The 26,737-nt window shown below is 46.8% G+C and overlaps 1 protein-coding gene and 1 long non-coding RNA gene across 22 annotated transcripts in view; both read left to right on the plus strand.

Annotated features, from left to right (window-relative positions):
* LOC106729375 overlaps positions 1-9,541 on the plus strand; it is a 140,317-nt gene extending 130,776 nt beyond the window's left edge. For 6 of the 20 annotated variants that reach the window (XR_004324188.1, XR_004324194.1, XR_004324193.1 and 3 more), the window contains 4 exons: positions 6,505-6,537; positions 6,870-6,985; positions 7,332-7,493; positions 8,767-9,538. This is a non-coding gene — a long non-coding RNA (uncharacterized LOC106729375). Of the gene's footprint in view, positions 1-6,504; positions 6,591-6,869; positions 6,986-7,331; positions 7,494-8,766 lie in introns of all 20 variants that reach the window. The other 14 variants (XR_004324182.1, XR_004324185.1, XR_004324183.1 and 11 more) reach the window with 12 other exon arrangements.
* Positions 9,542-11,270: 1,729 nt separating this feature from the next.
* LRMDA (leucine rich melanocyte differentiation associated) overlaps positions 11,271-26,737 on the plus strand; it is a 1,095,017-nt gene continuing 1,079,550 nt past the window's right edge. Inside the window, exons 1-2 of one of the 2 annotated variants that reach the window (XM_032491971.1) lie at positions 11,271-12,256; positions 18,001-18,101. In XM_032491971.1, the coding sequence (XP_032347862.1) occupies positions 12,227-12,256; positions 18,001-18,101 (131 nt within the window). In that variant the 5' untranslated portion in view covers positions 11,271-12,226. The remainder of the gene's footprint in view (positions 12,257-18,000; positions 18,102-26,737) is intronic. The other variant, XR_004324173.1, reaches the window with a different exon arrangement.

Genomic DNA, 26,737 nt, shown 5'->3' on the forward strand with positions numbered 1-26,737 from the left:
AGTGAACTATATCCTGCAGAACCAAAGTGTGAAAGAAGTTAGTAAACATGCCGAAGTAAGGCCAGAGGTTATGGGAACCACGTGTAGACCAGCCCCAAATGCCAGCAAGCTGAAAAAGTAGAGGAACAAGGGCTTTCTAGGAAGGATGGTGGCCCACCTTCCCTCAGGTGCTTCTGTCCCCAGCTTCAGTCCTCCTCACCTTCATCTAAAAGCCTCCTGCAGTGGCTCCTCCCAGCCCCACTTCCCAGACACTGCTTGGATTGGACCCTCAGTTGCTTCAGCCCTCCTGGGTGACCCATTTTCTACCCAAAACAAGTTTCACCTGTCTTAGCTCCTTCAATCTTCTTACTGTGAAAGCTTTCCACTGTCCCTGCAGACTGGCCATCCAGCCAGACTGGGATCTTCCCTCTCATACCAGAACTCCCTCCTCAGTCCCATCTTTGCTTCTGAGGTTCCCTCTTGTTCCATCCAGCTCAGGGCTGTGCCTCCCCTCCCCCACCTCCATTGGGGTAGGTCAGCCTACAGCACGTTCCCAGGTCCAGCTGCTTGGTTCCACAGAGCATGTTTCCTAGCTGTGCGACTTGGGCCAGGTTCTTCCCCTCATTGAGGTTTCAGTTTCCTCCTGTGTAAAATGTAAGTAACAAGGGTACCTACCTCATAGGTCAATGGGTAAGTTAAATGAGACAATGCATGTGCCTGGCACGTAGGAAGTGTCCAAAGTGTTATTATTATTATCCCTCTATGGTTGAATCTCTTACCTCTGAACCCCTGGAGTGCTGTCTATGCCACTCATCTGGCACTTAATGATCTAGTAATTGATGATATCTTTTATTAGCTATTGATATTGCTTAAGTTTGTGTTTATGTGTATGTTCAACTTCCTAATTAGATTTTAAGCACCTCTAGGGTTGAACCAGCTGCCTTCTTTATATTCCTCAACACAGACTAGCCAAGGGCTAAGTGAAAAAAAAAAAGGCATGAATGAAAACTTATTAAAATGAGTAATAAAATGTTCAATGCTCGTATAGTCCTTTCACAACCATGATTTCCCTTAATCCTCACAACAATCCTATGAGGCATGCACTGTTATTCCCATTTTACAGATGAGGAAACTGAGCTTCCTAGAGAGGGAGTCACTTGCCCAAGTTCCAAAGGTCAGGGCTCTTTCCTGCCTCGAAGTGGCCTCCTTCAGCTTTCCAAAATTTTGCCAGTGCCTTTCTCTTGTGCTCTGATGCCAAACACATCTTCTCTGCCAGCCCAAGTCAACATCCTTGCCAGCTCTTTCTTTCCATGTGCTCATGGGGAGAAATGTTAGAGATACATCATTAAATGAAAATAGCTGGTCATGAAAGAGCAGGGACGTGCACACACCCCCAGTTGATACCTGTCCCCCTAGAAAGCAGGCTGTATAGGTTTTTATGTGACCAGTCCCTGGTTGTCTTAGCGGGTGGGATCATGAGTGATTTTAGCTTTCTTCTTACTTACCTATAGTTTCTACTGCAAACACTTATCACCTTTATAAATAGAGATAAAACAATACAAGTTTTGTTTCTTTAACAGAGATGATGCAGTGCCTTCCGAAGTTTCTCTGCTCCCTTGCCTCTCCCAGTTTCCTTTTACTAAAAGATGCTCCCAATCAGAGACAACCTTTTCCCTCTCCTTCCTTCCTCCAGGCGCTGAGCCAGGTGGGCAGAGGCCCATCCCTGGCACTTACTAGTCACAGGTTTGAGATGCGGGGGAGGGTTGGGGAGGAGAAGTGATGGGTGTGGGGTGGGAATTTGGGGAATCTTTTATCCCCTGCATCTCAAAGGCTGACAGGCCCTTGAGGGGTGGAAATGACTGGTAATTAGTGAGCCTTCCCTGCGCACACACTGAAGACACACTTCACAGTCTGCACGACCTCTGCGGCCCGGTGAGCCTTTGTTATGTAGATGATTTTAATTGGGTGAGTCACTTTCTGCAAACAGCTTTGGGAGAGAGCACTGTGGGCTGTTTCAGGGAGGCTTCCTACCAGGGGTTCTAGCCCAGAAATCGGGGGGTGGGCGGTGCTGGCAGCAATGGCCTCTAAGTGACTACACCCCCACCCGTGGAAGTGGTCCCCGCATCTGAGTCAGCACGGTGAACTTTTAGGGGGAGCATTAAGCGATGGCCTTTGTCATCCTCCTCCCTCCCCACCTCCTCTCTTTCCTAGTTTATAGATTGCCTGTTCTGGGCAAGGCTAGGAATATTTTGAGATACAGACTGGGTTCCCTACATTCAAGGAACTGACCACCTCGTTGGGAAGATAGCAACAGAAAGAAATGTACATAATAGCACCAAAGAGCAAGCATCAACACCAGGCACACAGGAGAGGCTTTACAATGATATTTCAGACCTGGGAGCAGTCACTGAGGGCTAGAGCATTGGAGAACGCTTGTCAACAAGGTGGGCAGCGCTTGGAAGGTGTATGGGGAGAGGTATTCTCAGGATGAGGAGACTTTCTGAACACAGGCATCGCCAGGTCTCTGTCACACCTGGAGTCATGGCCCCCAGCACACTGAGCTTGGCTCAGATGTCAGATGCAGAGTACAGTGGGGGAATGATTCACCAGGTCCTCAAATGTGCCGCATTTACAGTATTGTCACATGCTGCCGTTGATCCTGGGTGTCCCATCTGCTGCTTTCCTTAGAAGAGGGCTCAATGTGTGTAGACTTGTAAGTGCATCAAGTCCTCCCATTCCCTCCAAATCAGGTATTCTGGTGAATGGCACAATCTTGGCTCCCCCATCCTCAAATCGCTAGCAGACATCAAGTCGTGACTGTTGGGCTGCAGTCTCTTTCCAGTCTCTCCCTTCAGGCCGTCAACCCTTCATGGGAGTGGGAGTACACTTCCAGAGCCTGTGAGGACGTTTTCCTGTCCCTGCCGTCCCCCTCCTAATTCATCCTCCCCACAACTGTGAGACCAGTTGTGCTAAAGCACAAGTGTGACCACTCTACTCCCACTGTGCTCACAGTGAAGCCTCAGTAGCTCTTCACGGTCCAGTCCTTGGCTGCCTCTTGCTCTCTCCCCATCTGCAAGGTGACCAGTGACCTCCTTGTTGTTACAGCCAATGGTGAATTCTCTGTCCTCAATTTACGTGACCTTGAGTAGCATGGGACAAGTTAATCACTCCTTCTTTCTTTTATTCCAACATTTTATTTATAAAAATTTCTAACTTATGAAAAATGTAAGGAACAGGGTAGTGAATGCCCAATCCCCTTTACCTAGACTCTTTGGCTTTTAACTTGTTGCCATGTAACGTGTACCCACCTTCCTTCCTTCTTGCACATACACTTTTTTTCTGAAACATTTGCAAGCTGAAGGCATCTTGGTGTTTATCTTAATTTCTTCAGCTTGTATCTCCTCAGGAAAAGAACATTCTCTTACGAAACCACAGTACAATTAGCACATCTGAGAAGAGTGATGTCAATTTAATATTATCAGTAATATCATCAAATGGTCCTAATTTAAACATTCCCAGTTGTTCTTAAAATGTCTTTTTAGCTTTTTTCCCCAGTTCCAGTAGCCAGTAAAGGATCATGCATTGCACTTGGCTGCCATATCTCTTTAAGTTCATTTTAATCTAGAACTTTCCTCCCTGCCCCTTTTTCACCTCTCATAATATGACATTTTGGATAGTCTAGTCCCATTGTCTTTTTTTTTTTTTTTACTTATTTTATTGAGGTACAGTTAATTTACAATATTATATTAGTTGTAGGTGTACAACATAGTATTTCACAAGTTTAAAGATTACACTCCATTTATAGTTATCATAAAATGTTGGCTATATTCCCTGTGCTGTGCAATATGTCCTTGCAGCTTGTTTGTTTTATACATGGTAGTTTGTACTTTTTAATCCTCTACCCTGATCTTGCCCCTCCCTGCTTCCCTCTCCCCACTGGTTACACTAGTCTGTTCTTTACTATCTGTGAGTCTGTTTCTTTTCTGTTATATTCACTAGTTAGTTTTATGATTTAGATTCCATACATGTGATAACGTACAGTATCTGTCTTTTTCTGTATGACTTATTTCACTAACCGTAAAACCCTCCAAGTTAGAACCATTGTCTTGAAGAATGTTCCACTTTTTGGATTTGTCTGTTTCCTCTTGAGCAGATTCTGGCCATTTTGGCAGTAAAGCATGTGGGTGGTGTGTACTTCTATGGTATCACGTCAGAGGCCCATGTCATCAGGTCTTCTCACCCTTGGAGATGCTAAGTTTGAGCTCTTGGGTAGGTTGTGGCCACCAGATCCCTTCATGGTAAAGGTGCGTTTTGCCCTTTGTAATTAATAGGCAATCTGTGGAATGCCACTGTGAGACCATGTGAATTTCCTGTTCATCCAGTGCTTTCAACATCCCCTAATGGTCCTGGGCTGAATTGGTCATTATGTTGGAACACCATCTCTTTGGATCACTTTCTTTTCTTGGTTTTTAGTGCCTGACTTGTGTTTGGTTCTTCCTTACCTCTCCAGCTGCTCATTTTCAGTCTCTCTGTAGCTCCTCCCATTCTCTTTGACCTCTGACCGTTGGTGCTCTAGGGCCCGATCTTCAGATCTTTTTCATCCTCTCTTGTGGCTTTAAATGCTATCTAAAAGCTGAGGACTCCGAAGTTTCTAACTCTGGTACAGATCTGTTTCCTTGACATTCCCCTTGTATGTCTCAAAGTCATCTCAAACTTCTTAGGTCCAAAAGTGACCCCCTGATTCCCCCATCCCATATTTTGCTCATCCATTTCAGTATGACAGCTCCATCCTTCTGGTTGCTCAGGCCAAACTCTTGGAGTTACCTTTGACTCCTGTATTTCATACACTCAACATGTCAAATCCACCAGGAAATTCTGTGGATGCCATCTTCAAGGTGTATCCAGGTCTGTTTGCTGTCTCCAGGATTTCTGCCATAGCCTGTTCTCTGGTCTTCTTGCTTCTGCCCTTCCTTGTCCCTGGGCTGTTCTCAACATGGCAGCCAGAACAATCTTCACACAATGTAGGCCCTCTGCTCAAGCCTCCCCATTTCACTTGGGGTGTGCACACAGGTCCTAACTTCAGTCTATCAGGTGATGGATGATCTTACCCCTGTCCTTGCCCTACACCCTGCCTCATGATTTCATTTACTAATACTCTCCTCTTGCCCACTCCACCCTGGCCACTCTGACATCCTTACTGTTTCCCAAACCTGCCAGGCAACCTCCTGCCCCAGGGCCTTTGCACTTGCTGTTCTGCCACCTGGAACATTTTCCCCCTAGATGTCCACCTGGCTCTCCCTTATTTCCTACAGGTCTTGGCCTAAATACCACTTTCTTAGTAGGGCCTTCAGATCCTCCTATTACCCCTGGCACTTCTTATTCCCCTTCCCTCTGTATTGTTCTCCATGGCACTTATCATCACTGACATACTCTGTATACTTGTTTATTATCTGTCCCCCAACTGAAAGTAAGCTCCACAAGGATAGAAACTTTGTTTTCTTTGCTGCCCTGTTCCCAGATTAGTTTCAAGCATACAGCCAGCATTCAATAAATATTTTTGAGTGAATGAATTGAATGAATGAATTTCCAGTACCATAGCATAAGCTGTAAACCCTCTGGGTTCTAAATACCAACCAGCTAAAATGTCTGCATTCTCTACTGGTCCCTAGTAGCCATTGCAGTAGATGGGCGACCAGGATGTGTCTCAGTTTGGGATTCAGGGTTCAGATTGTAGCTGTGAGATGGGACCCATGAATCTAGCACTGGCATGTGTGTCTTGTGTATGCACTTATGTGGATGTTTGTGTGCTTTTGTGTGTCTGTGAGAGTCTGTGCCAGTGTGGTCATGTGTCAAGGTTAGTGATCTTTCTGTGTTTTCTTCTCCAAGAAAACTGCCGAGGCTTTCTAGGGCTGTAGAATGCCTGTGTGCCCATGAATGCCTCAGCCTCCAGAGGCAGCAGCTCGAGGCCTCGGTCCACCTGTGCTCCAGAGCTGAGGAGCAGTCCACAGCCTGGTGCAGCTCTCCTGAGATACGCATCTTTCTGGCTGGGGGGACACTCTACCCTTGGAAGCGCTTGGGTTCAAGTTCACCGCTCAAGCACAAGCAAAGAGACGACACGGCAATGCAAGACGAGGAGAACATGCATAGCTTTTGCACTGGCTGTTCCCTCTGCTTGAAAAACCCTCCTCCCAGTCTTCTCATAGCTGGCTCCATCTTATTATTCAGACTTCAGCTCAAATATTGCTCTTCTTAGAGAAGCCTCCTCAGAACATTCCACGGCTGCCTGAAGCTGGGCAGTTTGTGCATCACAAAAGCATTGAGTGGGGCTGAGGTCCTGTTCTGCTCTTCCAGGCTTTCCCAGGAGAAAGGCTCTGAAGGACTGGCAGGAACCTTGGACATCGTATCTAAATTAGCAACCGCCCCCCCCCCCCATGTTGTCTGCTTTTGCCTTCATAGCCAGAGTCAATGCTATCTGAAATTATGTTTCACAAACTTGAAATTATCTTATTTATCTACTTGTTACAGGTGTCTTCCCACCAGAATGTAAACCTGATGCGTGTAAGGACTGTTTCTGTCTTGTTCCTTATCGTCCTCCCACTGCCTGACACATAGTAGGTGCTCAGTAGATATTTACTAATGAGTACCTTCTCTCTCCTTATTTTGGGGAGCTGTACGTTCTTACCGGTATCTTTATTTTAGAAATAAATAGCTCCTTAGATCAGTTAGTTTACATTTAAGGAAATGGAAGGTGGTAGTGAAGGGGACAGGGAGTGAAAGACTCTGTATGGGCACCCAGCTGGTTAGTAGCAAAGCTAGACCTCGAACCCAGGACCTCTAGGCCAGGGCACTGGCCACCATAAGGCTTGACCAGCCCTTTGTCTGGCCCTCAGCCTCTGGCACTGGTGGTGCCAGCTGCAGCTGACACCTGTTTTGCCCCTGGCTCAGAGCTGAAAAGAGGGCTGGAGCTCCTTTTGAAGAAGTGGGAAGAGATTCTGAATTAATATTGGTAAGTCACGCCAGAACTCTCGTGTGCACATTAGTATTATTGCCCCCCGTATATTCTAAAATAATCCCTGTAAATAATTATAAAAATAAATCCCAGTGACAATTTTATTTTATTTTATTTTATTTTATTTTATTTTATTTTATTTCCAGGAACACATTTATTCATCATAATCTCTTCAGGGGTAGGACAAATTGGAGCACTGGGTAGTGAATACAATTTGCAAATAGGCAATATAAGTAGAGAGAAAATTAATATGTATTCCTCAGTGCTCTAAAAGGAGAGGGAGAACATTAATAGCCATTTCCTTGCAGATATAACTTTGAAAATGTTATTTCTGATCCATCAGCGTGGGGCTCCATATGAGGAAAATGGTTACAACGTGACAAGAAGCGATTAGATGTGAAATGGCATCCTTCAGGCACTCCTCCCGTCTCTTCATCCTGTTCTCCCTGGGACATAGGAGGCGTCCAGTTTTGTTCTGTTCAGAAGATCACAGTTCTGGCCTGAGGTCAGCTGCTCATTTGTTGGGTGACCGTGAGCGAGTCCATTTCTCTCTCTAGGCCTTGGTTTCCTCATCGGCAGCCGGAGTAGATGATGTCTAAAGCAGTGAGTTTGGATGGTCGCAAATCTAAATTACTTGGAGGAACTGGAGAGAAATAGAGATGCCAGAGCACCGCCTACTGAGTCAAAATCTCATTTGCTGAGCTCCATATAGTTTAACTGAGGCTGGGAGAGGTTCCTCGACCTCTAAGTGGCAGAAACTTTCCAAGCCAAGCTGAGATTCTGAAAGGTTAGCTGGGGCTTAGACACTGCTCCCTTCTTCCCCACTGGACGAGATAAAGTTGAGCAGGTTCTGGTGGGGAGGGTTCCCTTTCCCTCTCAAAAATCCATTATGAGCCCCTCTCCCCAAGTCAGAGATGACTCCTCTCCTGACCCCAGCTAAGGACTTGGAGTATTTGGGAAGTTCCAGGCAAATTGGGGAATAAGATTTGTTTCTCATTGCTGTTTTCTGGATTTGTGAAAATAATGCTAAGAAATTAACAGATAGCAGTTTCATTTGTCAGTTCTTTTCCCCCTGCCTTTTCCATGCCAGTCTCCTCCTTTCTTGTTTTTAATTACGGAAGTAGTATTTGCATGTGGTAAAAATCACAGAAGAGCAGAAGCCCCTTTCCTACACACCTTTCTCAAACCTGCACCCTTCCCTACTCTTTAACATTTCCATTTTAATAGAGAGACAACAGAACCTTTTAAGATCTAAAGAGAAGGGAAATCCGAGGCACTGAGAATAATAGTAATAATAATTATTATCATAGTAAATAATAACAATAAACTAACAGCTGTGTGATGAATACTCATGCCAGACATTATGATTGCATTTAATATACATTAAAAAATTTAATTGTTCCATTTGGGAGAGCGGGGAAGGTGTTTTGGAGTAAAGACCATCCTCAATCCCCTCACACGTGTGCACCTGCTGCAGAGAGGGCCCTGAAAAGGGTTTCTCTTTCCTACACTTCCTAAACTCCTACTTTTAGGCTGAAAGGAGGCTGCTCTAGCAACAAAGAGGATTTTGTATGTAGATATTCAAGTTTTTTTTTTTTTAATTGAAATCTGAATGTGGTGAGTCTGAGCTGGGGGCTGGGGCATGATTAATTACAGCAACCATCTTAAACTACCCAGGGGCTGGGCCTGAAAGAAATGAGGCCAGGCTGACTAGAAACTCGGCTTAGGAGAGGTAGGAATGCTAATAAAACTTTAACTGGCCCTATCCTTCTTTTCAGCTGCTGATGCATGGAGGTGGAAGATTTAAGCAATCAGTTCCTGTTTCGCTGGTGCTGGCCGACCTCAGAATCAACTCCCTTGATTGGAAATAAACAGGATCTTCCTTTTTGTCTCCAGGAATGTGATGGAGGAAGGACTCTAGGGGAAAAGGCCTCTTTTGCCAAAGAATCATAATAATAACAAAGATGACAGTAGGAATAAAATATTGCCAGCTTCATCAAGGGCGATAAGGTGTTTAGATGTGTTGAGCCTTCTTGCTCTCCATGTACGCCTGCTGGAAATCCAGAATTCAGACCAGGTTTGATTTGAACTTTCATTCTGTGGTCCTCATAAGTAAATTATACAAATTGCGCTACACTTCTCAGTTTGGGTTTCAGAAAATAGAATCACAATTACCACACTTTATTTGACATAGTCCTGTAAATGTCTGGACATGAACCTGTCTGGAAGGGTACGCCTTTGCTCTGTGTACCCCCAGTGCCTAGTGCCCAGCACAGTGCCTGGTCCTTGGGAGCTGGGGCAGTGGAGCTCTGGTGTAAAATGTGGTGAGGCAGGGGGCACCTGCAGCTCACTCTCAGTTGGCCACAGAATGAGGTGAGGGGATTGAGGATGAACCTGGTTGACTGCATAAGCCTTCTCTTTCCCTCAGTGCTCCTGGGACAGGGGCAGAAAGAGCTGTGTTCGGGGAGCAGCCCCAACAAGGCTTGTCTCCTCTGTTGACTCTTGTAAACTCCTTACATTCCAGAGGAATCATGTGCCCACTTCTGGGCCAGCTGTATCTCAGCATTTGCTCTCTCCCCTCCCAAAGGGAGGGCTATGTTACCTGAAGAACCTTACCTTTTGCTATTTCTACTTAATTTTCCTTGATGCTCAGGGTGATGAGGTAGAGAAGAAAGTCCCTGCCTTCCTCTTCCAATCTTCCTTGGTCCAGAGATACAGATTCTTTTTCTCCTTCTTCTTCCTGTTCTGAGGACTAACTTCCAACAGCTGAGCTGAGTAAGGAGGGGCGAATCCAGTCTGTTTCTAGAGGAGCCTGCCCCCACTACATTCAGCACATTTTGACTCTGCTCAAGAACTTTTAATAGCTCCCTATTGTCATTAATTTACATTTCCAACCTTAAAGCCCAATTTAACCTGAGCTATCCCAAACTTAATTTTTTTTGTGTGATTTCCTAATTCTATCTCACCCACAGTCAACTGGCCTTCCTGACGTGTTCACCTAGTGGAGACAGGAGTGGGTGGGGAGGCATTCTAGGCAAAACTAACAACTACAAGCCAAGCACAGGATGGGAGAAGTAGGAAAGGAGGCAGGAGAGGTAAAGGTTGATGGGGTTCTAAAAGATCTTGAGGGACATACTGGAGATTTTGGACAGTATTACTGGTTCATTGGGAGCTGCCGAAAAATTTCAGGTAGGGTCCAATCAGGCTTTTAGAGTAATCGCCCTGTGCTAGGTAGAGAAGGGAACAGCAGTTAGGGGGTCTGGAAAGGTGGAAAAGATCCCTGCTCACTTTGGTGTCATTGGTGGATAGGGTTTGCAGAACAGTCTGTGCTCAGAAGACACAGCCACGTGTGGAGGCAGGGGCATGGATAAGATGACCTCAAGCACCCTCCTCCTGGTTGGGGGTGGAGCTCCAGTTTCATCTCTGAGTAGGTTTCAGTTTGTTTGCACATGTCCTCTGCTGCTGGTCAAAGCCTTTCTAGGAATGCCAAGGTGCCTGGAGAGGGCAGAGTCTCACTTCCTCCTTTTCAGGCAGGAAAGGCAGACAAAAGTGGACAATGGACCAGAGAGGGTGTGTCCAGCAGAGAAGGGGGAGGAGCGTGAGGAGCTGGCTCGGGGCAGGATGCCTCGGAAGATTCCCTTTGATCCCCCTTATCTCTGGAGGGCAAGCTTTCTTTTTTGGCCTGTGGGACTTTTTGTTGCATTTCCTGGAACCCCTCAAAGTAAACACAGCCAAGTCTGTGTTCTTACAGCTCCACTTTGCTGTGTCCGCTCCTTCCAGCAGAGAGAAGGGCAGGCAGGTCAACAACCCTCAAAGGTCAACACGGCTCAGAATGCTGACAACAAGGGCTCCTGTTACACTGTGTTGGCACCAGGCCTGAGAGACAACCGTGATAGCCACAAGGTGCTGAACCACCATCATAATCGTTGCCATCAACTGCACAACCAAAGCTTTTTAAGTGCTCTTTAGACACAGAACAATGAAAAGCCTGTGAACAACCCCTTGATGGAGGTGGGAAGCTACAAGTGTCAATAGGCTTAATGAGCTGAGGTACCTGCAGTGCCTGTGAGACCTGGAGTCTGGCACATCAGGACTCAGTTTTCCCTTCTCTCTTTGAATGATGCCTAAACCCTTTGGTATGAAGGGAGCAGCATGGAGAGGCCAGTAGAGGCTGGGCTGGCTCTCAGCTGCAAATGGGGACTGGGGATAATATGACATCAAATTGGTGTCAAGTAATAGCTTTGTGCATCCTGGGGATGGAAGTGTGAAAGCAAAAACAGGGATGGAGAAAATTAGAGTCCTTTCAGTTGAGGACAGGCATGAGTTTCCATTTACCTGCCTGCTGGGCCTAACTCATCCAGACAGGAGGCGACACCGGCTACCCCTCACTCCCAGATGAGGGGAACGTGGCTCTGTGTGGGGCTGACTCCATGGATGATTTACAGCCTCACAAATACCTTTCCCCCGTGAGAAGAGAGACTAAGGGACACCTGAAATTTGGGGACATCTTTTCACGCTTCTTCCCAGAGCTTATTCCTGTCAAGTGGGGGTGCTATTAGCTGAGCCAGCGATTTATTTACAGAAAAACTCAATTCCCTCCTGTTTCCCACGCAAGTAGAAACTCCACCTCACCAGGTGAGTTTTCAACCTCTCAACTGCCCTTTTCCCTCAAAGATGGGGAGAGGAGTTCCCGCCAAGACGCCCCTCCCCCCTGCACTTGAGGACGGTTATGTAACCCGGATTGTGACAGAGGAAAGACCTGGTTCTCCACACCGCTGGCTAACGGCTAGGATGGGAAGTCCTGATAGGAGACCTCCCTCCCTCCTCCCCGACCCCCCAGGGCGCCCCCACCAACGCAGCAGGGCTCTGGTCACGGAGATGGGGAGCGCCCTTCCGGTCGCCCTGACCCGTCCTGGGCGAAAGGGTCTCGGGACGCCCGAGGGCGGGGCCGCGGGAAAGCCCCGCGGCCCCGCCCTCGGTCGAGCGCAGGCGCTGCGGACACCTGTTGAGGCGCGCGAAGCAGCGGCCGAGGCTCACCTGCGCGAGGCCGGGCCGCGGCGGGTGGCAGGCGCACAGCTGAGGCGAGGTTCCGACGCCCGGCCCACGCCTCGGGCTTCCGCCGGGTCAGCTGATCCCCCAGTGCGGAACTAGGCTCCCGGCCCGAGCTGCCCGCGGCTGCCGCGCTCCTGCTCCCTGCTCCGCGCCCCGCACTCGGTGCCGTGCGCCCGCCCCGTCGCCATGGCCGGGCTTGTTGTCAGTGGAACTCAAGTAAGTCCGCCCGGCCTGCCCGGCCCACCCGGCCCCCGCCTGGGCGCAGTCGGCCCGGGGAGGAAGCCCTGGGGCAAGGGGCGTCCCGAGGTTAGACGGGGCTCCTGCTGCACCGTGTGGGGCTGAGTCTGCTGGTGGAGAGCCGGTCCGTGCCCAGGCCTGCCCGAGTTTGGTGAGGAGAGACCCCGTTTGGGGCCTGGCACCCCGCCTCACCCCGGCTGTGGGAGGAGCGGGGAAGGCCGCCCAGGTCTCCTCTAGACCCAGCGCACCTGAGCAGGGCCCACCCGTGGACCTCTCCATCAGAGTGGACAGTGCCCATGGCCCACGGTAGTTTTGGGGTCTCACAAAAAAGGTTTTCTTTCTTTCATAATGAGAAGTAAAAAACCTTTGGTCAAAGACACGTTTTAATGTTTCTTTACACCAAAGCAGTTGTAAAATGTAAATTTTAGTTTAAGGTTTTTTGGTTTTTTTGTTTGTTATTTTTTAACGGAGCAAACAACCTACAAAAGATGGTGAAAACCATGATGCATCCCCGCGGGCGTTGGGTTGGGGCGTTCTGCTGCAGGCTGGCTCTGGCTCCTAACCATAGGCCCCTTATCCAAGGCAGGTAGAACTCTACAGTCCTCCAGTTTTATTTCAGCACCTCATTTCTCTAACAGGAGTCTTTGGGGGAATGGCAGCATTCCCGTTTCAATCCCGGGTGATAGGCCCTCAGCCTCCCTTGCTGTCAGCCCTGTAGTGAAGGCTCAGGTGTTTTTTAGTCAGAGCTGGAGGTGGAGGGACGGACTCAGCCATGCTAGGACCAGGTACCTTTTACCTGCTGGAAAAGCCAGGTATCCCTTTTTAATTCTGATTAAGCCAGCCCTCTCCTTCCCACCTTTCCCTGCACACCCTAGAGGAATGGTTCTGAGGTTTTGAAGCTCTCCCCTTGGATTGCCTAAGGCAGGTAGTGTCAGGCTCAAATAGGTTTTAAGATTACTTTGGGCTAAAGGGAATGTTTCCCCTGTCTCAGAGTTCAGAAGTGAGCAGGCCAGGGAGGTACCAGCCTGGGAAGAGGTTAAAAATGATGGGTCTTATTTAGCTAGTAAGGAAAAAGGGCTTTCTGGGAGTTAACAAGGCTGCCTAGGGAGGGGCTGGAGGAGAGGGCCTCTGCTCAAGAAGGGTCTCTGTCCCCCCAGAACCCAGGTCTCTGCATTTTAGGCCCAGCGTTTTCTGGGTGTAGCTGCTTCCAGCTTCATGGAAGACTTGGTCGCGGAGCTGAGAACCTTCCTTCTGCTTCCTTTCCCCTTTCTCTTCCCTTTTAACCAAACTTGGTTTTTCCTGTGCCCCTTTCTTTCAGCCCACCCCAAACAGCCCACATCTGTGGGCTGAGGCATTTTGGGCCCTTGAAGACTGTTTTAAAGAGATGGAGCTGCCAGGGCGGGAGCTGAGAAGGCAGGTTGGGGAAAATGCCCTTGGGTCGTTAGTGCCCCTTGTTCTAAACTTCCTAGGTCAGTGAATCTAAGTGGTGGCTGTGGGGTTAAGGTCTTTTTAGCATTCTGCCCCTTATAGTTTCTAATGACAGCTGTTATAAGAGGTAGCACCCTGAATGTGTATCACATGATGCTTCTCAAACTTTGGTGGATCCTTCTTTTAAGGGGAAAAAAACCTACTACCCATGAGCCTATAGTGTTGGTAATATTTTTATCACAATATTGCTTAAATATACAAACATAAAACCAGATAAAACTTTTTCTAAGTTCATATTTAGAGACTTATAAACCCCTAACAAAAGGGTGGCTAGAAGTGTAAAGACAAAAACCCTGATGCCAATAAAATTAAGATAAAACAATATAATGAGATGGATGATGATGATTGGCTGAAACACAGTCACTGCTTTCAGTGCCACTGTGGGCTGACTGCTGTTACCAGGATTCTGAGGTACTCCACAGACCTCTAACGTCACGTGCTTGGAGTTATGGTCCTCCTTCCACTTCTCTCTATAAAATCTCTCATTCAACACGGATCTGACTCAATTTAGCCTTCTCTTGGCTTGAATGCACCATTTATATTCAGCATTAATTCCTCAGTCTTGCCTTTTGCCAGCTTATGACGATTAAACTAGTGGCATCAATACAGTTGTAGACACAAAGGCAAATGTGGAATTTGGGCACTGAAATCATCCACCCCAGAGACAGTGGAATAGCATCTCCCTTCCATACGGATATTGGTCTGATTCAACAACTACTTACCCAGTGCCCACTAGATGCCAAAGACAGTGCTCTGTACTTTAAATATGTTATTTCATTCTCCTAATACAAGTAAAATGAGGATAATAATATGACTCTTGGAGCTCTCTGATGAAGACTGAATTGATAAGAGCCAAGTGGTAGGCTTTTAATAAGTGTTCGTTGTTACATTATTCTTAACACCTGTGAAGGCAGTTAGCTGAGTGACTAGAAGAGGAAACAGACTCCAGGAGATTGTGAACCATCCCAGATAACACAGCTAGTAATGGCAGCGCAGGGATTCAAACGTGTGCCCATTGCTGTTTCTACTCTGACAGAGCTTCCTGTACTGCAGGTTTAAAAATCAAGGATCCCACCTCCCAATCCCACATTGGGGGTGGGCATCCTAAAATAATCTCCTGTCAGTCTGACCACTGACAACCCCTCCCCACCCCAGGAAAAGTCCAGGAGCCAGGCCATCCAAACATGCAAAGAGAAACCGTCAGTGTTCTGCAGTTTGGTAATGTCCTGCCGTTTCTGCTCAGAGGGGCTCGGTGGGGGTCCCACCAAAACATTCTTGTTTTTCCCTCTGGTTTTCCTCTCTGTAGGGGTCTTGAACTTGATAGGTTTCCATTTCTCTGCTAATGGTGTCCCTTTCTGGTATAACTCCACACAGGGTAGAAGTCTTGAGGTATGAATTATACAAGGTAGGCAGACTAAAAGTACAAAACTTTGTTCAGGTCACTCTAAATCAAGATAATTAACTAAAGGCACTGACTTCTCATTTTGGGTGTGCTCTTCTGTGCCATTTAAGATCTGTTAGTCTCTACATCCTTTCTCTTGTTTGGTGAAGAAGCAGACTGTTTTTGGTCTGTCTCTTCTGGCTTTCTAGTATGCATTAGGTGGTCCTGATTAGGTGGTACACTGAGAAGTTTCCTGGGAGGTAATGTCTTCCACTCAGGAGCACTTCTTAAACAAGTCTCTCTTCTCATTGTGAATGTTGGTTGCAGTGCCTGGCAGTGGCTGTTTGCTGCTTTTAAGCCTTTTCCAACCGATTGGAACCCTTCAACATGGTTGGCTTAACTCGCACCTCAAAAAGCTTCCAGCTCACCACGAGGGTGGTCCAGACATGCAGACGGCTTATTAAGCTGGTTTTCCTGCTAAATTTTGGAGACTTGGTCTACATCTCCGTGTGGAGCGCGAACAAGTTGTACTTTGTTTAGTTTTCCTGGGATATTGTTCTGTTAAGACCGTGTAATAAAACAAGTTGATGAGTCTTGTTAGACATGTCATGAGTGATGCGAACGCTTCGTGGTGATAGCTCTCCTTGGTGTTGCTGTTTCCTCTGAAGTGGAATTCTGCAGGAGAAGGGGAGCAAAGATTCCTCTCTTTCCCCCAGGCTCTGATACTCTTCTGGGGCCTTTGACATGGTGTTATGAGATAGTTCTAGACCTTTAAAATGGAAAGACTCATTTTGAAGCCAAACGTGGTGATAGATGCACACTCGCATTTGTTGATCAAGAAAATTCACATCCACATGTGGGTTTCTAAGAATTCCTCTTACAACCCATGGCCTCTGGGTTGGAAGTCCTTATTCCATGTGCAGTCCTTATTCCTGGTCCAGGCTCTACCACTAAGGAGATGTGTTATAGTAGGCAGGTGTCTGAAGTCTTAGTTTCCTTGTTGTTGTTGTTTTTTAAAAAGAGGGGCTTTGACAAACTGAATTTTTACTTAAGTGTAGTCCTTGGTGAGTCCGAGCAAGGAGCTCAGTTTCTACTGCTAAAGCTCTGCCTCTCTGCTGTTTGTATCACAGAGGTCTTGAATGATGATACGTACAGGATGAGGGGGCACGCTAGGTGAAAGATAGGTTTTCAGGTGAGCCCTGTGGGCCTGGGGATCATTGTAAACAAAAGGAGAAGAAGCTGCTATCGAGTGGATGTCTGAGTGACAGAAGTCCCTAGACTGACTGGGCCTTATATCCCCAGTCTCTCCTTGGTATATGATTTCCATCCCTGCTTGGAAGCAGAGCTCAATTTATTATGTGAGGAGTTCTGAAGAAATATAGGTCCCCTGTAGAAAGGGGAGAGATGACTAGGTTGAGCTCAGAGCCCTTTCATTTTTAGCCTGAGTCAAAATTATTTGATTGGAGTCAGCTGTTTTGTTTTGTTTTTCGGTCCCTTCTCCCTGCTTTCTTTCCAGGAATGGAGTTACTGAAGGAGAGGGAATTCAGGATACTGTATTGTCAGCAGTTTTTCCCCCTTGGATAGGAGAGGGTTGAGAGATGACTTGAAAAATTGAGGGTGCTAGGGTGCAGTGGGATTTGTATTAAGTTGAGCCATATGAAAGTGCTCTTTTGTAGTTCTAAAATGATCGAAAATTAGTAATTCATATGGTTTAACCTAACATCTGAGGATGCAAGATGCCACCATTGTCTTGTTCTCAATTAAGAATCATAACCCCTTGGGACATCTCTCTCCTTCCCAGACATCCATGACGGTACGAGTAGAAGAATGAGGATTTGTAGGGGCAGAGTCAAGGCTGTAGCCATGCAAGGGGCCTGAATTTCCACTCAGCGGTTGAGGGTGGGATCCTATAGTAGGAAAGCATCATGTGCTGTGATCTACTGGCCAACTCTGAGTCATGCATGGTGTCTTTTGGGTTTTGGCATCGATTGCCATTCCTGCCCACAGGGTGCTGTCCGTAAAAATGGGTTTCTCAGTGCTTGGGCCAGTGAGAAAGCCCTCTGATTTTGTCACAGTCAGAAGTTTCAGGATCAGATTTCAGTTTAGCCTCTTAATATTTGAGCACACACTAGGTAAGTGATAATAATAATAATAAGAAGAAGTAACAGAATGCCCAAGGGGACACCTCTGCTGGCAGAGTGGAGTTGATAGCAAAAGGCTCTCTGGAGGCTGGAGACTGGGAAGCTCTGGCCACCTTTCCTTGCCGTGTTGCCTTTGAATCAGCTTTGTTCAGAGTGTGGAGGACATTTTATACCCAATGGTAATAGGATGGGATTGGAGGTCTGGGGAGGTTTTCTTGTCCAACCCTATTTGTTCCAGCATCCTGCAGGTTGAATGGCTGGTAAGTGCATCTGCGGTGTCTTCTACGAGGTAATGTGCATACCAGGGTATTTGGGAGAGGGCGGGCAGCAGAGGAGGGGGAGCAGAAGATCCCGAGGGGCAGCTGTTGGGGAGGCCCCTGAGTGAGAGGCTGATTGCTGCGATTATATCAGCGTGCTCTGACATTGGGGGTTTTCTTGGACATCTGAATCCGGCCAATTTTAGTCCAATTTCCATCATGCTGGGATTAGTCTCCATCGTGCTAAGTGTAGCAGGAAAGGGGAGCCGTTGGCAGAATCCCTGAAGCCCCCCAAAGCTGATTTGATCAGAAAAAACGGCCACAAATGTGGCCTTCTCATGTGTGCAGAGCGTGCGTTTCAAGTTGCGGAAGCAATCATCGGATCAATGACTCAGGGTTGTGAGCAGCTGGGTGATTTCCGTTGGCCACATCGTTTCTGTTCCGTTTAATTTCCAGGTGTCCTACATAGGCCAGGACTGCAGAGAAATTCCAGAGCACCTCGGCAGAGACTGTGGACATTTTGCAAAGAGGCTTGATCTGAGCTTTAACCTTCTGAGGTATGTAACCTTTGCAAGATGCAGACCAGGCCTGGGAGGCCCAGTCTCCCTGGTCACAGCCTGCAGATAAAAGCCAAACATCCCAGCTCTGCATGGGATGCAGGGCTCTGGGACATGTGGGATTGCACCCCAAGGTTTAACTCTGCTTTACATGATTCCCCAGCTCCCCTCTTTGTGCCGCTGAAGAAGCAGCAAGTGTGAGCATTCTCCATCTCACTTGTGTCCTTCTGAGAGGGCCATCTGAGTGTCACTTTGTTCTTTTCCTGTCTCACGATGCCCATACAGACAAGTTAGAGCACTCTTGGGGAGGAGGTGGGATGAAGGCAGCAAGGATTTTAGGGGTGTTTAGGAAGGCTTTCCTGGATAACCCCATCTCCCGAAGATTTGCCAGATCACAGGTAAAGTGTGTGTGTTCTTTTTTCCTTTGCCTTTTTATGAATTGGTACCTTAAATATTTGCAATGATGATTTCTCCCAGATGGTGTTTCAAAGTAATCTAAACACTGTTGGCATGGGGCAGGTGGGAGGGAAACTCCAACAACTGTTCCAGTCTTGGCAAAAGGTAAGTGTGATCTTCTATATTATTTCACTGGAGAAAACAGTTATTTCATTTCTTCCTGAAAGGTTTTGAATTGTGACTGGCTTGGGGGCTCAGAGGAGGGAAGTAGGAGGCGCTTGGAAAGCAGGTATCAGTAGGATAAATGAGCTGGGATCCGGGTGGTGGCTTTTCCTAACGAGGTGGTTCCACACAGAGCTTTTCCTTAAGTGGCCCCTTGAAAGCTGTGCTGTCCTCTAAATGGAACAAACTGTCTTGAGGTGGGAGAGACGAGGAGCCAGAATCCCACCCCAGGGCTCTGGTCCTTTCCTGCTTCCACACCATGGAGTCTCTTCTCTCTGCGTCAGGACACTCGGGAATTAAGAATTTGAGATGAGATGGACAAAACTGGGGGCTTCAAGGCACTGGAGGGTAGAGGGGGCTTTAAGTTAAGCCAGCAGAGCTCCCTGGGCCAGTGCTCAGGACCACGCGGCTCTGCTGAGATGCATCGTCTCCAGGGAGGGGGCATCCAAGGGGGCGTGTAGGAAGACAGTAGGCACAGTGTGCATTCACCCTGACTCCCAGAAGGTTTGTATGCTTCAAGCGAGATGGGGAAACTGAAGCATCACAAAGTAACAGAGTGGTGAGAGGATGCTGAACAAATGCTGACTTCTAAAGAAATTAAGGATGGTTTTTGGTCCCTACCCAAGGCGAGGACGAAATAGACAGCCCGGACTAGATGGTGCCTGAGACACGTGCGCCCCTTAGATAGCTCCCCAGCACAGACTAAGCCAAAGGGTTCCTTTGGGCATTACAGCAGAAGGCGTTCTTCCCATGTGGCTGGCCTCCGGGGGCTTGGGGCAGTTGTGGCTCAGGCGGTGGCTGCCTTGCTGCTGGGAGCCCGGATGTGGGTTTGAGGAGGCTGAGCCCTGCGAGGGAGTGTGTCAGCAGTCACAGGTCATGGGACTGGGCTGTCAGGTCTGAGGAAACAGAGCCGTCTTTGTCACACTCTGGGGCCCTGCCTCCCTTTAGCAGAGAAGGGGCTGGAGGAGTGTGTGTGATGAACAAGGTCAATGATGATAAGGGGCTTCTGGCTCTGAGGGGCTGGATCTGTAAGGATTTATCATAGGAAATGGTGGATCCTGGAGGCAGGAAAATTTTTTGAGAAGGTTGGTAAAAAGGAGATTCAGCAGGAGAGGAGTTAAGGTTGTATTTATGTTTTGTTGAGAGGAGAGAAGTTTCTCTTCATGTTGGTTGGAGGAACTATCCCATCTGGTCAGGAACCTGTTGTTACCCTTGTCGTGGTCAGTGTGTGACCTCCACACTATGTTACAGTTGGGTTGGGGCGCTGGTGAGCCGTGGAGGGGTGAGGTCTAACGGAAGGGTTTATATTAGGACTTGGTTACTCTGGAAGGATTTACAGACCAGACTGGAGGAAAGCAATCCTGGCCTGTTGTGACTATGTTTGGACTGGCTCATCTTTGATGGTCTTGTTTACCTAACTTGAGGGCAAGGGGAGATGGTGCTACTTCTCGTGGGTGTCAGAGGAAGATACAGCTTACTCAGGCACTGGTCTCCTTTACGTGTATGTCCTTCAGCCTCCAGTTTCCATGTGCACTGCTGACTACTGCTGCTCAATCTTTCCATGTCTTCTAGAGATAGTCCATGTGTGTAGGAAATTGTGAATTTGTCATGGTGCCAGATTTGTATTACTGCTTTTTATATGAAAGTTTAGTTTAAAGGGAGACACCAGGCTCCAGTTAACCACTCCTAATAGGGTCATTCTTCTCTATTGCCTCACTGTTAATTCATAGCCTTATACCATGATCATGGTTAATTTTGTTCAGAAAAGTAATTTTTCTGCTGTCTGTTCATGCTGGAGGGGAGGTGGTTATGGAGTTAAAAGCTCTGAAATTTGTTTTCAGTTAAATATATGTATCTTTTTCCCTTTATACCTCATGACACTTCCCATTCCCTTTTGCATTAACTGTGCTGAATCCATGTGTACCTCTGTTGGGTTGTCCAGTAGTAAAGCGGTTACCTTTCTATGTAGAAGGTTGTGGAAATTGAGTCTGTGTTGCTTCTATGACTCTGCTCTGGGGGGAATGAAAGTCCCTGGACTCAGTATGTTCACTGTCAGGTTGGAAGTTAGAAAGGGAAGGAAGACAAAAGGTCCAAATAAAATTTCTGACTCCCTTTAAAGACACAAACACGCCTTACTTCTACTGTCTCAGCTCAGATCTCTTCCTGTAAGTTATAGGGATGAGAACCAGGTGAGCTACAGTGACGATGAACTGGAACCAGCTCTGGATGTCATTCCCTGGGGTAGTCTTGCCATCCACCCTGTAATGGGCATAGCGGCTTTAGGGAGCTATTGGGTAACGGCCAAGAGGAGTGAAGTTTTGCCCCTTCAACTTGGATGCATTAAAAGTCCTGTGTTTACATCTGCCTGAAATTTTATTTTAGATTTTATTTTGGGGGGATAGTTTTGTTAGTAAAAACAACAGTGATCAATATAGAAATTTGGGAAAACTCAGAAAGGTATGACAGAAGACCCCTTTCTCTCAGTTGACTGATAATCTTACCACCCAGAAATCACCATTGTTAACGTTTTATTGTCTTCCAGGCTTTTATAATGCCAAATAGTTTTTAAATGATGCTGTTGCTTATACTGTGTTGGAAGCGTATTCCTGTCTCAATAAATACTGCATTACAGTTTTTAATGGTTTCCTATTTCTTAGTGTTGGACATGTAGATTGTTTCCAGATTTTTACTGTTAAAATATCTCTATTGTAAATAGCCTTGCAGTACTTATGGATGAATGTCTCTGAGTTGGTTGGGACAAATTCCTGGAGTCAGAGGGCCTTGGTACAGATGTCAGATGGCCGTCAAGATAGGTTATACCAATTTCTGCTGCCAGGAATATTTGACTCTCCATTGTCCCAAACTCTTCCTTGAACTTGTTTTTGAGGTTTTCATATTTTACTTTACTTAGCTGATCAATATGGAGCCTCCTGTGTCTTAGCCAGTGTTGGTTCCTTGACCTGCTCAAGGCAGAGAGAGCTTGGTGATGAGTTATTCCAGCATCCTTTTCCTTTCTCCCCTGATTGGGAAAGGGCAGAGTTCTCTCTGGTGGCCCGTTCATCTCCAAGGGCCCCAAGTGGGTTGAGTGGGTCGCCTGCTGAGCCTGTGAGCTCAGTGCGGGCAGAGTGTAGCTCCCACAGCACACAGTGATAAATACACCTGTGTCAATCTGGCAATAAAATACAGAGGGTTTAATTGATCTGTGGCAACATGAAGCTTACATTTTAAACACTTATTTGCAGTGGTATCTTACTTAGCATCACTCTGATAAACATATTGGACGGGGGAATTGCTTAGGAGAGAATTTCTTCAGTGGGAGCTTGCTGCTTCCCTGCCTTTGTCCAGGATGACAGTGATGGACTGTGGAGTTTGGGCAGCTCCAATAAAGAAACTGTGGCTCTTTCCTCCCCACCAGGTTGTGAGGTAAACATGTGGTACAGTGTCCAGTCTTCGAGGACGGATGTACCACCATATCTATGCCTGTTAGCTTCCTGCCCATTTGGGAAAAATGAGCAGTGTAATGAAAAGAACCAAGACTTTGGGGTTAGACTGCCCTGGCTTGAGATCCTATACCTCTCACTCACCAGTTGTTTAACTGGCCTTGGGCTAATTGCAAAAATGTTGAGTGTGTAACTGTGTGTCAAGTGCTTAGCAAATGACTTGGCACATGATAGGTCTCGAGTAAGCATAGCTGTGGCTAGTGCTTCAACATGGTAACACAGTGCTTGTGAGGCTAAAAGCCCAGGCTTGACCCTCCATGGGGACCAGTTCACTCTCTGGTAGTCATTGGGGTTCCTCACTAACATTCAGGATTTTCTCTTGGAGCACATGGCATGTTTGCCCATCTTTGCACCCTTGGGTATGACCAATGGGCAGAAACTCTTAAGAGCCAGTGAATAATTTGCCACTTTCTGTTCTGCTTGCTATGATCACCAATCTTGGGTTCTGCTCAAAAATGACCAGAACGCCTGGTTGATTGATGTTGAATGTAGATTGTAAATGACAAAATTTATGTTATAAAATGTGAAGTTATTTAATGCAGCGTATCCTAGTTTATTCTAACTGGTACAAGTACCTTAGTTCTCCAGCTGTCTCTGACATTCCATAGGCTCAACCCACTTAGCTCGCTCACATTGTTTATCCTGGCCAGCCCAGCAAGGAGCATTCCTGTGTTCACATCACGATAGGAATGGGTAAGAGAACATCCCCCACCTGGACTCTTAGGAGAACATCTTAAAGGGCATGCTTTGTTGGTATTGGGCCTTCATCAAAACGTTTCTTTGCCATCTGGGGCCTTATTCATGCTTATTTTCAAGACTGCAATGTAATGGTCTTACTTAGGGAGCACCCTAATCCTGGGGTGAGGTGGCAACACAGCTTATGTTGGTAAGCACTGAGGGGAAGAGATAATGATGGGAAAGATAAACTATCAGTGAATTTTCACAGTAGGTCTAGGGCCTTGTTAAGTTCTGAGTGGTTCAAGGAGGCAGGGGGTCTATGTATGTTGGAACCAGTGTTTCTGAGCTGGGCGATGCTATGAAAACACCTTCTTTGTTCCAAGAATATCATTGGCCATTCTGATATCTCCAGCTACCAACAGAGCATACAGTCAAAAGGTGAAGTGGAGAATGACTTGGCAGGTAATGTTTAATGTCTCAGGAGCAAGACTTCGATTTCCTTTACTGATGATGCTTTCTGGAGTGACCTTTGTGACTGTAGAAATCACTGGGAACAGGGAGGGAGGCAGGGAAGATGAATGAGGGAGCAGGCATCTGGTCACTGTGAGTTTATATGGTGCTTTCCTGCCCCCTCCCCCAAGAATATCCTCACTTCCTGGACTTCCATCCTTTGGCCAGAGAAGATGGGGTATTGAGCCACAGTGTGTGAGACCGAGCTAGGGACGTGGTGGACGATGGGAGAGAGTTGTCTGAGGGGCTGTGAGGCTTTCCTGAGGTTCAGCTTTCTCATAGACTGCGATGATTTCTGTGACTGGGAAAGTGCTCTCGTAAATGTGGTCTCCACTTTCCCTACAGTGTTGCCTCTAGGCTGAGAATGTCCTAGACTTTTTTTGGTAATGCTTTTGGTTTCTCATCTTACCCATTTTACTCCTTCCGAATCTTGGGTTTAATTTTCTCTTTTTTGGTGAGGTGAGTTTCTCTGCCTGAGCTGTTTGGAACTTGGGCCCCACTGCTCTATCCCCTCCTTCTGCCCTGCTCTCTGCTCTGTGGTCATTGTTGTACATGTGGTGATGCAGCTCTGTGTTGTCAGGGTGGTTGAGCTGGGGCAATAGGGGGAGAGACAGGTGAGCTTAACCCTTTCAGACTTTCTGTTCGCTGGCCCTCCATGTTCTCAACCATGAAGTTCTGTCCTAGTGATGGAGGTCAGGACTCTGCTAGCATTTAGTGGGTGAGGCCAGGGATGCTAAATGTGCAGGGCATCAGACAGCTTTGGACAAAAATGAATTCTCCCCTTCCCATGCCAGCTGCACTCTGTTGAGGGAAACCTCTGAGTCCTACCAGAGAGAGCCTGCAGAATGGCTCTCTTGAGGAGCTTCTTGGTAAAGTCGCCTTGCAGATAAATACCCAGAGGTGACTTGCTCAGCTCTGCAGAGGAGTCCAGGGATAAGAGATCAAACAGGTAATGTTGGTCATCATGTTTATTTTCTTACTAACAAATGTCGAATATTATGGAGCACTTGATACATGCCGAGGCTGGGCAGAACACTTGCCATGCGTTACATCATTATGTCCTCCCAAAAGCATTTTACACACAGAGCCACTGAGGCCCAGATGGAGGAGGAAACTTTCTGCAGACCACATTGATGGTTACATGGGAGAGCTGGGATTAAATGACCCGGGTGGTTTGATGTCAGCTTTACAGATACTCTGAATTGCTTCTGAAGGTGTAAGTTGTTCCTTTCTTTGTGTGAGAAGATGGATGACCATTTCCAAGCCTGTATTTCCTTGTGTGTGTGTGGTGGTCTGGGGTTGGGAGTGGGGGAGGTTTGTTTGTTTGTTTTTTTAAATCATGATCAGCCTGTGGAATTCAGAGTAGTAGAGTCAGAGTGGATCCTGCAACTCCAGCTTGGAGATCTGGAAGCCTCAGAGTTCTATCTGTTGTATTTCCCTCTCTCTCCAGTTTCTCCAAAACCTTCCTGATGCAGAAAGTTGGGTGACACAGGACCTCATGAGACATGGGCCAGCTGGGAGTTGGGGATTCCCAGAGAACTCATCCTCTCATCGCCCCGAACAGTGTGAGACATGGTGCAGATGGTCACTGTCCTAGGAGGGAAGGACTGAGCATTTGCCACGGCTGTACTGTCCCAGCCTTGGGATGGGGAACCTTGAGACCAGTCACGGCATGCATGGGTTTTGACTGCAGAGGGAAAAGAGGATGTATGTGTGCCCATACTTGTATGTGTACTCACTTGCACACACACACCCACCCCCAACTGAAAAGCCTCTTTCCTTCTTTCTCCTCAGGGACTGCAGTGCTGGTGATTTCAGCTGTCCCCTTCGCCTTGATGAAAGGGGAGCAGTTATGCTTTATGCTGGGTGTCTGTGTATAATTGCAGGGATACAATAACTACAACTTCTCCCCAGCAGAGACTTTTCTAATAAAAGCTCTCTCCTGTCCCAGCTGCTTTTTCTTCCCCTTTGCACTCATGCCCTCATCCCTGCCACAGCCCAAGGTCACTGAGGATTTTAAACGAGGGAGAGACAGACACACACATGCTCAGGTTTCATTTAAAGTTTAAAGAAAAAAGACACCTCCTCCTCCAGACCCATCATTACGGAGATCAGCTATGTGCCCCCCACCTTTGCACCACCTCCCCTAAGATCCTCTCTGAGTTTATACAGAACCCAATTTTTCAGTCTCTTGGGTGTCTGCTTTTTCTCTGGTTCTGAAGAAATAAGAAACGGGTAGAGCAGGGAAGACCAACAAAAGAGGTCTAAAAAAAAATCCCCAAACCATTTTTGAGATAAAGCAAGACTTACTAAAAACAATTGGAGAGGAGGGTGGGAGAGAGGGTGTGTTAACTCCCATATGGCCCGGTTCCTGCAGCTGGAGAAGGGTTTTAAGAAAAAGCACCATTGTTAAAACTTTTTTTTTTCTCTTGATGGATTTATTTATAAGGAGAGAAATATTTTCCCCGTAATTGGGTAACTCTTAATAGTAGCGATTGCATATTTATCAGCGTGAGGGGCTGTTATTAATGTAACTGTCAGGCCCAAACACATTTCTGCATTAAATCCATTTAGTATGTGCATTATTCGGGCTCGAATGTCACCGGGACATCAAAGCCCCGTAGGCCTGGAGAGCTCAGTGCCCTGCTGTGGCTGCCGAACAGGCCCCTTGATCAATAAATGTAACATGTTAATGCAGAGCAAATAGAATAAAAGATTTCTTTGACAAGACATGAAAAATCACCTTGTGGCAGCTGGCATGTGATGCCGTTTCTGGGGAGACACTAGCAAAGTTGATCTGACAAGTAAAGAGGAGAGATGATGGTTGTAAGGTGCTTTTGTTTCAAACTTCTTTCTTGACCTGTCAGGTTTTGAAGGCGCCTCAATGGCTCTTTTTTGTCATGTGAAAATTGTAGTCTTAGGTAGTTAGGAAGCAGTTATCTCTTCTCAAATTGTGAATGCTGCTGTTTAATTGATTCACTTAGCATTTGAAACTGTCACGCATTAATAATTGCGAAATCCTGTAGATACTGCACGAGTGTGTCATGCTTAAATGTGTAGTTATCAGAAAATTAATATCCTTAATGAACCGGTGCTTTCAAACTAACATTGCATGAAATCTCTTTTGCCCTTTCATTTGCCGAAGCCACATCCGCCAGTTTGCCGAGAATCACCTTTCGACAGTTTGCTTTCTTGATGCCCGACAAATGCCAGCTTTGCTGTGGGTACATCGCGTGCTCAATGACAATAAATATAGTAATTATACTGGAGTTAGTAATTAACATAATTGTAGTCAATTACGACAAATACAGTGCAGAGCTAAATAAATGA

The sequence above is a fragment of the Camelus ferus genome, chromosome 11, assembly GCF_009834535.1.
Source record: "Camelus ferus isolate YT-003-E chromosome 11, BCGSAC_Cfer_1.0, whole genome shotgun sequence".
NCBI lineage: Eukaryota > Metazoa > Chordata > Mammalia > Artiodactyla > Camelidae > Camelus > Camelus ferus.